The sequence below is a fragment of the Lepisma saccharinum genome, chromosome 30 (assembly GCF_977018435.1).
Source record: "Lepisma saccharinum chromosome 30, izLepSacc3.1, whole genome shotgun sequence".
Classification (NCBI taxonomy): Eukaryota; Metazoa; Arthropoda; class Insecta; order Zygentoma; family Lepismatidae; genus Lepisma; species Lepisma saccharinum.
The window spans coordinates 37,648,217-37,662,231 of record NC_139258.1 but is presented as its reverse complement, the minus strand read 5'-3'; the positions used below and the strand labels follow the sequence as shown (position 1 = coordinate 37,662,231).

Sequence of the window (14,015 nt, the reverse complement as noted above, 5' to 3'; positions counted from 1 at the left end):
GAGCTACTAAGCCAGCCTGGCCTCGCCCGATTTTTCGTTGTCGCTGTTTTACCTGCGTGGAATCGTCTCTGCCAGTGGTACCACAATGGGATCTGTATGCCAGAGACACAGGTTCAAGTCCTGGTCGAGCCTGCATCGAGTACATCTCCTGTGTTTGCCTCATCTTCAATAATTAACATCTCTTCGCTGGGAGGAACCAGGCAACGTCGAAGTCTACGGTGTTTCAAAGGCAACATATCCCATTGTGCTAGCATTGGCAGAGACGATTCCATGCAGGTAAAACAGTGACGAGAAAAATCTGGCGAGGCCAGGCTGGGTCGGTAGCTCAGTGGTTAGAGCAATGGCATGGTATGTCAGAGACCCACCTGGATTTGAGTCCTGGTCGAGCCTGCATTTTTCGCTGAAAATTTCTACGTAGTACATCTCCTGTGTGTGCTTCATCTTCAAAAATATAATTATGTTAAAACGTAAATAGTGTCATTATCATTAAACTGTAAATAAATGTGGGTATTTTGAAAACGATAATTTAAAAATATGTACAGTATCCGAAACAAATATGTATATTTACATTTTTTCTTAATCAAACTGTTCAAATATTTTATAGAAAAAAGAATTTTCTATAAAAAACATACTTTTAAGCATGTTTTTTTAAAAGAATCGATTTAAATTTAAAAATTCAAATGAAATAAAAAAATCATCGAAAATGTTTTTTTAAAATAAAAATCATGATTTTTATCCACACTGGTCTCTTGGAACAGGCTATGTAGAAATTTAAACAAAGACAGTAGAGGCTCGACCATAAGTGGAATATGAGTCTCTGGTGTCTGTGTATGTGCCAAATCATGTTAATATACAGCTTCACACTGGGAGAAACTAGATGCTGTCAACATCGTCAGTATTTCAAAGGCAACAACAGATTCCATTATGGTATCACTGATAGTGCTAATTCCACACGGGCATAAAAAGCAGAGGCAAAGTGAGGGTTGGTTCATTAGCTTAATTGGTAGAGCAATATCATTGCACCCCTCCTCTCTCACCTAAAAGGATACCTCAAAGATATTAAATGATAAGAAGGTGACACCTTGTTCAAGGAAATTTCATAGGAAACATTGTTTTGATATAGGACACTGTATTTATGAATGAGTGCCCGTAAACAGATTTCTTTGCATAACTAAGTTCAACCAAACTATCTGCACATCATTGAAGAAGTTTATAAATTTATACCTGTTTTTGTACGTTCTTTCCCTTTATCATGCAGAAAAATAAGCGAAGAAAAGGGAAAAAATATATTGTCTTACATACTGCTGATCTAGCAGTTTTTTATTGCTTTTATCAATATTTCATCATCATCATCCTTCGCCCTTTCCTGCCTCTGGCTGAGTCTGCTTAGAAGTCAAGCCTTTCCATTTTTTCTGGTCTTCCACCACTCCTCTCTTTCCACGGTATTCCAATCTTGTCCTCTTCTCCTAACACTCTCCACTATCTGCTCTTTCCACTGACATCTTGGTCTCCCCTTTGGCCTTACTCCCACTCCTTGTGCATTGCAAGCTCTTAGTGGCTGTGTTTCTGCACTCTTCATGTGTCCGAACCATCACATGCTTTTATCAATATTTATGGACTCTAAATTTGTGTTCCTAGGCATTAGGTTATGTATCATCAATCTTTTTCACCACAGTTAACAATAGTTGATATTTTATTTTGATTTGATTTATTTTACTTCACTTCTTGTGGCACTTTTGGCTAATTTGCGAAGATGGGGATGAGTGATGATATGATGAAATTGATGAACAGACATCACAAATGTCCATGCCCAAGCCAGGATTCGAATCTGGGACCCCCGGTGTCGCAGCGCAATGTGCTAACCACTCCGCCACGGTGGCTGGCAGTTGATATTTTATATCTCATGTTAGTACATTAAAAACAGGTCAACTAATATAACAACACCATGAAGTCTTGTTTCCATGATAACAAAAACTCAATATGCTGACCAAGGCAGAATTTACTTTATTTTAAAACATAAACTAAACGTTACGTTTCAACATTCTAGCAAGGTATTCTTTAGACATGTAAAAAAAAAAATGGTAAAGATTCTGAAGAAGACCTTGCTAGAAGGTTGAAACGTAATTTTTAGTTTATGTTTCAAAATAAAATGTATTCTGCCTTGGTCAGCATATTGAGTTCTAACTAATATGATGTTCCAGTAGTTTTTGACTTGTGCTCGTAGACATAGAACAAATACTTCCCTAGTTCATAATATAAATGTATGGCAGTGGCATAGTTTACAACTATAACTTTCTACCCTCAGTGATATAAAGAAGGCAAGGCTGCTTCTGAAGTCAGTTCGAGAAACAAATCCGAACCACCCTCCTGCTTGGATTGCATCTGCTAGGCTTGAAGAGGTCACAGGGAAAGTCCAGGCTGCACGCAATCTCATTATGAAAGGATGTGAGGCAAGTATTCACCATAATTTGTATATATGCCAATGTAAATAATAGAATATATTTTATTGGGCATCCAGTGGAACTATGATTTTACAAAATTTTAGAATTCTTTCCCATATTATGCATCTTGTTTGAACACATACCCATGAAAAATACATAATTAGGGCCATATATTTATGGTGAGTAAAAGATCGAGATTTCGTTGCAAATACTGGACACATTTCAGGAAGAAAAAGCTGTATGTGACATTTCAGCAGTGGCGTAAGGTGACATTTTCCGTTGGGGAAGCAGATCCTGAAAAATTAAGAAAACCAAGAATTAATTGCTTCTACATGGTATGTTATACTGAAAAATATTAGTACTCTACCTGATACTGTTTCCTTAATGTCTCTAAGGGGAAAGATGAATGTCCTGGTGCAGTTGTTAATTTTTTCGAATTTCAGTTGGTCTGTTGTCATACGTATTTAATGCAAGAAACGATCGTGGATGATTGAAACAATTTTCAAGATTTTCACACTTTACAATCTTCACAAATCCACTTTGGCACCACATAGTTCTTTCCGTAGTAAATAGTAAACAATGCCCACACTAAAGTTTTTGAAGCAAACAAATATAAATTCACCTGCCCGAAAAACACTTAACTTTTCACATCGCAAAGTGCTTGAAAAAAGTGTGACCACGGCCAGCGAGTTTTACCAACTCTATTTAGTGAATGTATCCATGGACATGTTAGTTGTCTTAATAGACCGAATGCCCTGAAACAAGGCAAGGGGGCAGTTGCCCCCCATAATCACGTATGTTCGCATATTTTTTTTCTACGAAGGGACAAACAAGGTATTTTTCCATGGGGCATATTACCCCGATAATAGTGTTGCCCCCTCAAAAAACACCTCTTCAATTTAAAATTATCGCATAATAATTAATGTAAATTACAATGACTGAAATCAAATTATACATGCAAAATATACTTTTAGGTTGACATTCGTTTTCGAAGGGGGGGGGGAGATCCTTGCACCTCCCCCCTTACAGACATTCCATGCCCCTATATTATTATACTTTCACTTAGAAATTTAGTGTAGTGGAATCTTATTGCTGTTATTAAAGGAAATTATACCTACTCTTAAAGAAAATATAGTATTTTTAAGCTGATGAAAGTTCGAAGCAACTACTGGAGAAGGGGGTTCAGTGGCACAACCACAAGGGGGCAGGGGGCATTGCCTCTTCCCAACCTTGGACGGATATCAATTCTAGGGGACAAACATAGAAGTAAAAGAATGCAAGACTACCAGAATCTAAGAATCTGGATTGTATTTTCTTAATACAGGCTCTTATGTTTCTTCATTAACTTCTGTATCAAAGGTGTTAAATTCATGGTGAGCAGTAAATGTGGTGAAAATATCATATGGGAAAAGTTTTGTGTTTCCACTATGGATTTGACAGATTAATCAGTACTCTACCAGTATCAGCCGATATAGCCATATCAGTAAAATTACTGACTATTTTACTGATCCAATATATCTGTAAATATCGTACAATTTAGTGCGAAATTCTGCCATTTCGTTATAATTTTTATGGATAACACTAGGGAACAGCCATTTTGTATCCTTTTAGCTAATATGTGTTCTTAACTAATTTCGGCATGCTCAATTTGGATTTGTCACTCATTTTTCTCCATCACTTACCATTTTCGAGATACGCGTGACGTCATATTTGGTATAATATGGGTAATGTACGAGGGTCACTATCTATATTTTGAGCCTTGGCAACACTGATTGAAGTTAGGCGCGATTTGACGTTTGCACGGAATCGTCTGGCATTATTGACCATAACGTACTTCAAATGTTTTGTCAATAGCTTCATTTGTGTTGTTTATGTTGCCTTGGAGATTGCGCGACAACAATAAAATGGAATTAACTCGTGAACATTTTCGTGCGATGTTTTTTTACGATTTTCGACGTGGATTATCAAGACAAGAATGCATCGATGAACTTACTTCCACATTTGGCGATGAAGCCCCATCCTTTGCCACTTTGAAATGCTGGTATAACGAATTTAATCGTGGCCACCATTCGCTCACCGACGAGATTTGCGAAGGTCGTCCAAAATCAGTTGTTGTTCAAGAAAACATTGATGCTGTGCAAAACCTAATACTGCAAGATCATCATGTGACATACTGTGAGATTGAGGCAACCATAGGCATTAGTTCCACCAGCATATATAAAATATTACGTGATCATTTAGCTGTAGGAAACGTATGTTCTCGTTGGATCCCACATAGTTTGACAAAAACTCAAAAAGACGCTCACGTCAATTGGTTCAAACAAATGCTCAATAAATACAATTGTGGTGCTTCAAAAGACGTATATAAGATTGTAACAGGTGACGAATCATGGATATATGCACATGAGCCGGAACGTAAACAGCAGTCGACTGATGGGTGTTTCAAGATGAACCCAATCCAACAAAAGTTGTTCGTGCTCGAAGCACATTGAAACAAATGGTGGCCTGTTTTTTCGGGAAAACTGGTCATGTGGCAACTGTGCCTTTAGAGGAACGTAGAACTGTCAACTCTGAATGGTACACAACAATTTGTTTGCCAGAGGTCTTCGGTCAAATACGGAAAACAAACAAACGTGGTCGGATCATTCTTCATCAAGACAATGCCAGCTGTCACACATCTCGTCTAACAACCGACTTTATGAACAGTCAAAAAATCGAATTGATGGGTCATCCGCCGTACAGTCCTGATTTCGCACCCAATGATTTCTTCTTGTTTCCGAATGTCAAGAATAAATTGCGTGGACAACGATTTTCGTCGGCGGAAGATGCCGTTGATGCGTTCAAAACCCATATTATGGAGGTGTCTCAAGAAGATTGGAAAAACTGCTTTGACAAATGGTTCGAACGAATGCAAAAGTGTATTGACCATAAAGGAGAATACTTCGAAAAACAATAAAGCAGTTTTCAATGCCAAATTCCTGTTTTTTCATTGTTAGGCTCAAAATATAAATAGTTACCCTCGTATGAGGTGTGGCTAGGAAAAAAACTGATTGATGTTGCTGTCAACAAACGGCAAGCATGTCAAGGTCAAGCGGTGCATGAGAGTATAACGTGATATCCTGCCTATCGACTGTGTGATTGCCTCTTGGATATGTGTTGAGGTATACTTTGTTCTTGATAAGTAAGTCAGCTCTTATCAGTAGCATGATGATATAAGTTGAGGACTAAAAGTGGTAAATGTTGTAAGTGCCAAAAGCGAAAGTGTTGGGAAATCGCATCTTTCATCACGTCAGCCCGTAAGAACGTTCACACTAGTGACCTCTTTACATGCCCTTTGAACTACTTAGAGGGCTACCAGCCACTTTTCACGTTTACCACATTATAAAGCATGGCACATTTCACAGTTTAACGTGGAAAACAGTGAATTATTGTGGCATTTACATCGTTTACCAATTTTAGACTTCAGTTCTTTGGTTCTTATTGGTAAAGAGTTTATTTTCATAACATTTGTTTTAATCACAATAACAACAATCCATTCTTGACTTACATGAAAACATTAGTGTCAATTCTGAAAGTACGAATATGTGATAGTTAATACATTTTCTTTATTTTATTTATAAACTGTTCTGTATGTCTATACTTATATAATGAATACAATTTGTGACTGGATTGTATAATTATCTATTGTAGTTGTAGTTGTATTGTAATTCTGTAATTTTGTAATTACTACTCATTATTTTTATTATTATTATGTATGCCTTCTGTCATTGGAGGATATACCTCTGTTGAAGGTAATAATAAATAAATAAATATTTGTTGTCCTAATTTGCTGACTTAAATTCCAGGTGAATCCGAAGTCTGAAGATCTCTGGCTTGAAGCAGCACGTCTGCAGCCTCCCGACACAGCTCGTGCGGTTATTGCCCAGGCTGTTCGGCACATCCCTACGTCTGTTCGTATCTGGATTAAAGCTGCTGATCTAGAAACTGAACTAAAAGCTAAGAGAAGGGTGTACAGAAAGGTAAATGTTGCAAATTGTAAATGTGATGCAATAAATTACATGGTTCGATTTTGATTTATGTCTGTTAACACATACTGCAGAGTTTTAGCGATTACTTAAGATTTTGTCAATATATGCTTTTGTGGTTAGGTTAGGAAGGTCAGGTTTGGTTGTCTTAGAATTAAAATAAAGACCCTGAATGCACTCTTCTAAGGTTCCGATTTATTTCTACATTCATTCCCACTAGTTTACAATACTTACTGTCGCTGGTGAATACCTTGTCCATGGGAAGTGTGTGTGCTTGCGTAAGGTCATTTTGAAGTTTTTTTTCAACATAAATAACTTTTACGAATCCAAACAGTGCTCATTATTTTAAGGAAGGTTCAAATTTCGTGTCACAATGATTGCCAAAATTCTATGATAATTAGTCTTCCTGCTAGGAAAATTTGAAAAAAATCATAAAACATTCGGAACGGTTATCAAACATGGGTTGGAATGCGGGATTTTGGAGGAACCATTGACCCACTGTACCCCCTCGAGAATTATGTTGATTTTTTAATAGACAGATTCTGTAATATAAAATTGGTTCCAGCATGTGGAAAACTCAAATAATGGAGATACTTGATTCCAAAGTATGGCGCGCGTATATATTTTTTTTAGGTGTATGGTCGGTCACCGGCCCCATTCACGTTCTGAATTTCCGAAATATGTACTATTTTCAATAAATTAAAAAATATAATCATTATACTTATTACATATTTTCTAAAGGTACATGACCTAATTTTCTGTTGTTTCTCATTTGTATTGATATAATTTAGGTTGTATACAAGTTACATTGTAAAGCTTTGATATATGCCACATTTTTTATTGATTTTTTTACACCACCTTAATTGTAATGACTTAGTGAAAATGGGTAAGTACAATAGTTATTTATTTTTTTATTGAATAGCATTGTATTAATCACTTGGTAAAGTTTCAGCTAATAACTGTGTATATTCATATTCATAATAATTAACGTGCCTGCATATTTAATTGAAAAACATGATGTTCAAAAGCAAAAATCATGACGACAAACATGTCTGGAAAAATTTCATTTCTGGTCTGGAAAACCTGGAAAAGTCAGGGAATTTCATAATCAAACAATCGTAGCTACCCTGTCAAGGTATCCCTGGTTTTAATCCGGTGGATGCACATAGAGGGCACTTTAAACTGTAGGTCCAGTCCTGATTAACCTTACTCTGCATAAAGTGGACTTAAAACACCAAATCAATCAATCAACACCCATGGCAAGGAAAGAGGATTTTTAGTATTAACGTTTCTGCTTATTAAGTTTTCATTCAATAAGATTTGTAAATATAAAACATTGCTACTCAAAGTTTTTTTTTTTACTAGGGATTGGCCGATATAAAAATTTTGGATGATAGCTATAAAGTAACAATATAAAATTTACCGATACCGATAACCTACTGATCCAATATAAAATTCCAAATTGTTCATTGACCTTAAAAATGGTATGCTACAAGATAAACCAAGCTTTTGCAATGCAAAAGAAGCTACATATTTAGACATATACTTAAAAAAAATTACAGAATGGAGATTATATGTTTATATCCATAGAAATTATAACAAAATGACACAATATTTCACTAACTTGTAAGATACAGTGTGTCCCAAAATAGTGTTAACACTACTTGAATGTTAAAAACCAGAACACTAATAACAGCAGGTATGAATTTTTTTGGTGACACATACTTAAAGTTATAGATGTATTACGGTCCGCTCTAACGGGGTTGCCCAAGCCTGTCTATTCTGTGAGGTTACTTATCTCTCCTAAATTGTCACTCCCACTTATCACATCCAAGATTCCAACAACCTAACGTTCTCGCGATCAGTTCCCTCTCACTTCATAGAATAACCGTACGGTCGCGCCGGCGACGATTGATTGGTCTCAACAAGTCAATCCCTGCTAGTAAGAAATAGTACAACTATGTCTCTAGTTTACATTGATTTAAGATGAAATAAGAGAAATTCAAAAATTAGTCAATCTGTTGAAAACCGCCCTGTATTAAGCAGATGCACAAAGCAGTTACTGAAAATCCCTTAATTAGTGTCCTCGCTCTTTCCCTGCATCATGCCTGGTAAGTCTGAAAGATCAATTCGTGGTAAGACGTGAATATGTCAATTCACTGTCACTCTTTTGATTTACGAATTAGAACAAGTTCAGTATTATGTTTGAAAAATATCAGTTATGTCAAACAAACACTCGGACATCACTCTCACCTGAAAGAAATTTTATGGTTAGTAAATATTCACAGATGGAGAACTAGACATCATGCATGAGCACCTTGGTGAATTATAACTCACTCGTACATTCTATTATTTATTCAATTTAGTGACTAATCCAAATTTACATCAAATGTTGCAATTAGTTTCAGTGATAATCCTTTGGTGCCAAATAAACAATTTATGTTTATTAATTCTTGATTTACCAACAATGACTTTAACTTTAATGTTTAGAATACTCGAGGTACCTCTTTTTCAAAAACTAGACTGAAGTTAAGATTAACCGTCAAATAAATTTTCATGTTCTGACAAACCAGCTGGTGCACCAGTAAATCTAAATAATACATGCACGAACTAAATATTACCAAAATGACCTCATATTATGACAAAGCAGGTTTCAATATATATCCAAAGTCAATTGTACTTTCTAGTAGCTATTCATATTTGATCTGTCCGTGCACTGGTCGTTACCCTGCCCAATAGCGCTAATACCAATTGTTCATGCTCGAGCAACGCGAAGAAATGTATACGTGACGTCACGATATCGTACGATCAATTTATACTGTTTTTGCCACGTTTCTTCAGTTACCAGCTGCGGAACATATTATGCATGGTTTAGATTTAATTTTCTTAGAGAAAATTTCGTCGACGAAATATATCTTTTCTCTATTCAATATGGCGGCTTCCGCTGAGCCACATGTACACCTGGATTTAAGCTGAATTTTGCGATCCAGTACTGTGAATGACCCTTTTGACAGTTAGTACAATAACTAAAAATTGTATGTGACGTGTATTTTATTTTCTCTCGTCGCGATTAACATGAAGGTAGTTTCACCCGACGTCGATTTCTTTGACTCGACCGTCGCTGCACTTGAACGAACGAATGGCCTTACCTCATGGGTGAGCTCTCATCTTTCGCATTTCACAGTCCACACAGCTGTTACTCACTGCAAATCATAACAAAAATCCATTTGCCTCCCCATTCGGTTGATCACGAATTTCCTTTGGTTCTGGTTTTTCGTCGAAAACCGTGCAAAACTTCACAACTCTCTCGCGCCGGTCTTTCCTCAACCATCAGCTTTTCCCTCCATGCTTTGGGTGCGTTCATTATTTTTCCCATGCCAGGCGCAGTCTCCGAACACTTCATAACCAAACTCCATCGCACTTTCACACGCAAATCACTTTAACGTCCACTTGTTTCTAACTACTACAGGTGCGTGTGTTAAGGTACAATTATCAATTACTTATATTCCCACTTTAGAATTTTATTATTAGAATACTCCCTCGAGACGTAGATATTTTGATGTCTCTTTTCCATCACTTCCGCCTCCGAGTTTCCGAACACTACCGTTTCTTTATGATTAGTGAAAATGTCCCTCATCAAGTGATAATTAGATTAAAAGTATTTACGTAAATTTGAAACTAAATATTTGATGGCTGTTAAGTTCCCAATGAATAAACTGAAAGTTCTACAAAAAATTTAATAATATTTACTACTAATTCAACTAGTATTTCCACCCTTTTTTAGATTAATACAAAAAGCGACCTCTAGCGGTTAAATTTGTAACCCTAATTTCCCGATCAATTTATCCCCGTAAGCAGCTGCCCTCTCTCGTGAATTTCTCCGAGTTTCGTGTGCGTTCACACCATGGACGAGCAATTTCTATAGGTTAGGTCAGTTCTCCAACCATCAGAATATTACTGTAGCTGGCTTACTTTTTATCAACAAGGGAATTATGACTCCAAACCGTCATAGATGTTCGTTGGGAGCAAAGCATTGTCTGCAAAGCTGTATAACAGATCAGCAAACAGTAGATATGGTTTCCATGTGAAAAGAAGGACAAGTAGTCTGAATCAAGTGTCACATCATGTTATCCATCCAGTGTCCGTGACTTTGTTGGCTTACACATCGTTCTTCACAGTTCCCCACAGGTAGAAATCTAACAGAGTTAAATTGGAGATCTGGGTGCATATTCGACACTTCTTATGTTGCTCGAAAGAAAAATTTCTCACTTCTCCTATTTTGTGTACACTAATTCATACCACCTGGTGGGCTGTGAGGCAACTAAAAGCAACAGAATGTCTACACGCGCTCACACACACTCAACATAGACATTGCAGCTTCAAGTTATCTTTAATAGTTTCTCTGTTATTAACATTCAACACTATTTTTGGACACCCTGTATTTATAGATATAACAGATCAGTAAAATTATCAGTAATTTTACTGATAAACCGACACACTGATATGTCTACATTACCTGATATTTTATTATTATTATTTTGCAATGAGTTATGTATGCTTATGTATACGCCTTCATGGCGTGGTGCTATGCACAGGGGAACACTTTTACTTTTATGCTTGTGATAATAGCAAGCAATACACACCACCATAATAATTTACTGCTGATACTCTAACAATAAGATTTTACTCTAGTTTGCAGCCATCTCTTGTTGCATCATGTACGCTCTTATTGATAGGGGAATATTTAATATTTTTAGGCTTTGGAGCACATCCCAAACTCTGTTCGGTTGTGGAAAGCTGCTGTGGAGTTAGAGGACCCAGAGGATGCCAGGATTCTTCTAAGTCGAGCTGTGGAATGCTGTCCAACAAGTGTGGATTTGTGGTTGGCGTTGGCAAGGTATGTGCCCATCTTACTGTTCATCTGTTAATTATCGTGTAATAATATTGTACTTCTTCATGGTAATTTGGCAGCTGTGGCCTTGGCAAAGATCTATGGACAGGTGAAGTTTGTTGATGTGTGCCAAGTATGAAAGAATGTGTAGCTTCAAGTGTAGTTATATTTGGTAGCTGCAGACAAAATGTTTGGAAGCTGACTGGACAAAGTAAGTCAAAGTGGTTCGCTTGGCATCCAGGCACTGATGTTAATGTTATTTGAAAGCATGAATCCCATGCAGATAGAAGTGTCAAGGACCCATCCATTGCATGCCACAAATTTCTGTTGTTCTGAAACATAACTGGTCCAAATGACAAAAGAGAAATGATATTCAGTTCGGGGAGAGGTCTGGTGAATACGGAGGGTGAGGAAGCGGTTCATATACCAACTTGTGTATTGTTATGTGTATTCTTGGTGATGCATGAGGACTAGCATTATCATGCAAGACAAGGATACCATGTCTCTTCACCAACTTGTTGGTTCATTTCTCATGTTTTGCATTGTCCGAGAAAGACATGTTGCGCTTGCCAGTTGCACAAAATTAATTAAGCAGAAGGAGCTTGTCAGGACATAAGGTTGACTTTAGGCATTACCAGGACAATATGCTGTATCCAATCACTATACTGATTGTCAGTGATTATCATAGCAGACCTAGGCGTGCAACGGGTGATCTTCTGGTAAGACACCCAAATATCAACCTTGCTTTCATGTAGTACACCATGATAATTGCTTTTTGCAGGCCAACAAAACTCTGGCATATGAACATAAGGCCAGTATAATTCTCTGTAGGGCTGTGTGTGTGTTGTCTTGTGTTTTGTCCTTATACTAGGGCAAATCAAAAAGTAAGTTACACCCCCCTGTATAAAACAAACAAGACACATTAGCAATAAAATAATTATTGGAGAAAAATGCATGAACATTTAACTTTTTTCGACATAGTCACCAAGGTATTCCAAGCACTTTTCGAATCGTGTGACCAGTTTTTTTTATTTCTTTTGTACAAAATTTCCATCCAATTTCAATTGAGTTCACTTTTGTGCTCATCGGTTAACAATCGTGGGACCCAGTGAGAGCACAGTTTACTATACACCCAACTGGTCATGAATCAGCATAAACACACTATTGTATGATACGTTCAGTTCACTTGCAATCTCTTTAATTTTCACATGGTGGTTGGCAAGGATGATTGCATTCACATGCTCCATTTTGTCGATAGTGTTCCAGTTGCAGGCTGCCCGACACACTGTTCGTCGTTCACGTACGTTCTTTCGAACATGTGGCAATTTCCTGATCACGGGATGTGACATTGTATTCCCACCATACACCTCGACAATTTGGCGATGGATTTCACTCTGATTATGCCTTCGTGTCCACAAAAATCGGGCGACTGAGCACGACTCAATGTTGGACACCACCTCAGTATGACATGCCAATCACGTTGACTACTCTCATATTAAAGCAGTTGCAGCATGGCTGCTTTGGGTATGGGGAGAATACATTCTGGACAGTACTGCCACCAAGCGTGATTATTTTCTCTCATTTAGTACAGGAACATGGCTCAGGTGTAACTTACTTTTTGATTCGCCCACGTATGTGCTGAGTGCCCGCCCCTTTACAGCCTCAGCTTTTAACCCAGGTAAGAATTTTTTGGTCCTTGAACACGTGTTTATTTTAGCTTTGATAAGGGGCTGGGCCCTGCATAATATGATGGGTGCAAAATAGCCTAAGTGCTGGTGCACCCACAATTTTCGATTCAATCAATAAATAATAGCAGACCGAATTTTTTCACTTTACAAATGGATGCTAAAATACATTCCTATTTATTCCTCAACCACAGAAACCGGTGATGTGCCTTGTGCACTGAAGTCAGGTCATGGGGCACCCATGTATCCAACGTTTTGACCTTGCCTGTTGCTACCAGGCACTGAACCATGATGGAGGAGTGCATGTTCAATCTTTTCTATCAGGCCAGCTACTGCTTCAAAATCTCATCTGAAGATGCTTGTGGTATAGGATTTTCCATAGATTTGTCATCTGTACAAAATTTCAGAAACCAGTGGCAAATGGTGCAATCAAAGCTCTGTCTCATCCAAATGACTTACTTAACTTGACTTCATTTTGTTAGTTCCTACTGGAACATAGGGCATCCATGAAGTGTCTTCACCTCTTTGTTGCATGTGAAATTCTTCATTTCTTTCCAACTTTTCCCTTATTGTCTTCCTTCTACTTCAATAGTATGTCTCCATGAGATTTTGGGCCTTCCCTTTTTTCAGCGCCTTGAGGGTTCCAATCAAGTACTTGCTTCTCGATTGCATTGTCTGCTTTCCTTAATGTGTGTCCTATCCAGTTCCATTTTATTCTTTTAATTTGCTTTTTAATCTGGTCTTCTAATGCTCGTGTCCAAAGTTCTTGATTTGTGATTACTTCTGGCCAATGTACATTTAATATTCTCCGGAGACATCTGTTAATGAAAACTTGTAATCTGTTTGTGATTTGGTTTGTTGAAAAATCTTTAACTTTGTTTCTGTAGTTAATCTGGTCCAAATACTGTGTTATTATTTTTTGTCACAATGTGAGCTGCATGACAGTTTGCATCGAGGTTGGCTATCTTACCTG

General features: G+C 37.4%; 1 protein-coding gene across 1 annotated transcript in view; it reads left to right on the top strand.

Annotated features, from left to right (window-relative positions):
* Window positions 1–14,015, top strand: part of Prp6 (pre-mRNA processing factor 6) — a 98,151-nt gene that overhangs the window by 18,010 nt on the left and 66,126 nt on the right. Inside the window, exons 6-8 of the mRNA XM_083115267.1 lie at window positions 2,306–2,450; window positions 6,287–6,460; window positions 11,224–11,363. Of these exons, the coding sequence (XP_082971393.1) occupies window positions 2,306–2,450; window positions 6,287–6,460; window positions 11,224–11,363 (459 nt within the window). The remainder of the gene's footprint in view (window positions 1–2,305; window positions 2,451–6,286; window positions 6,461–11,223; window positions 11,364–14,015) is intronic.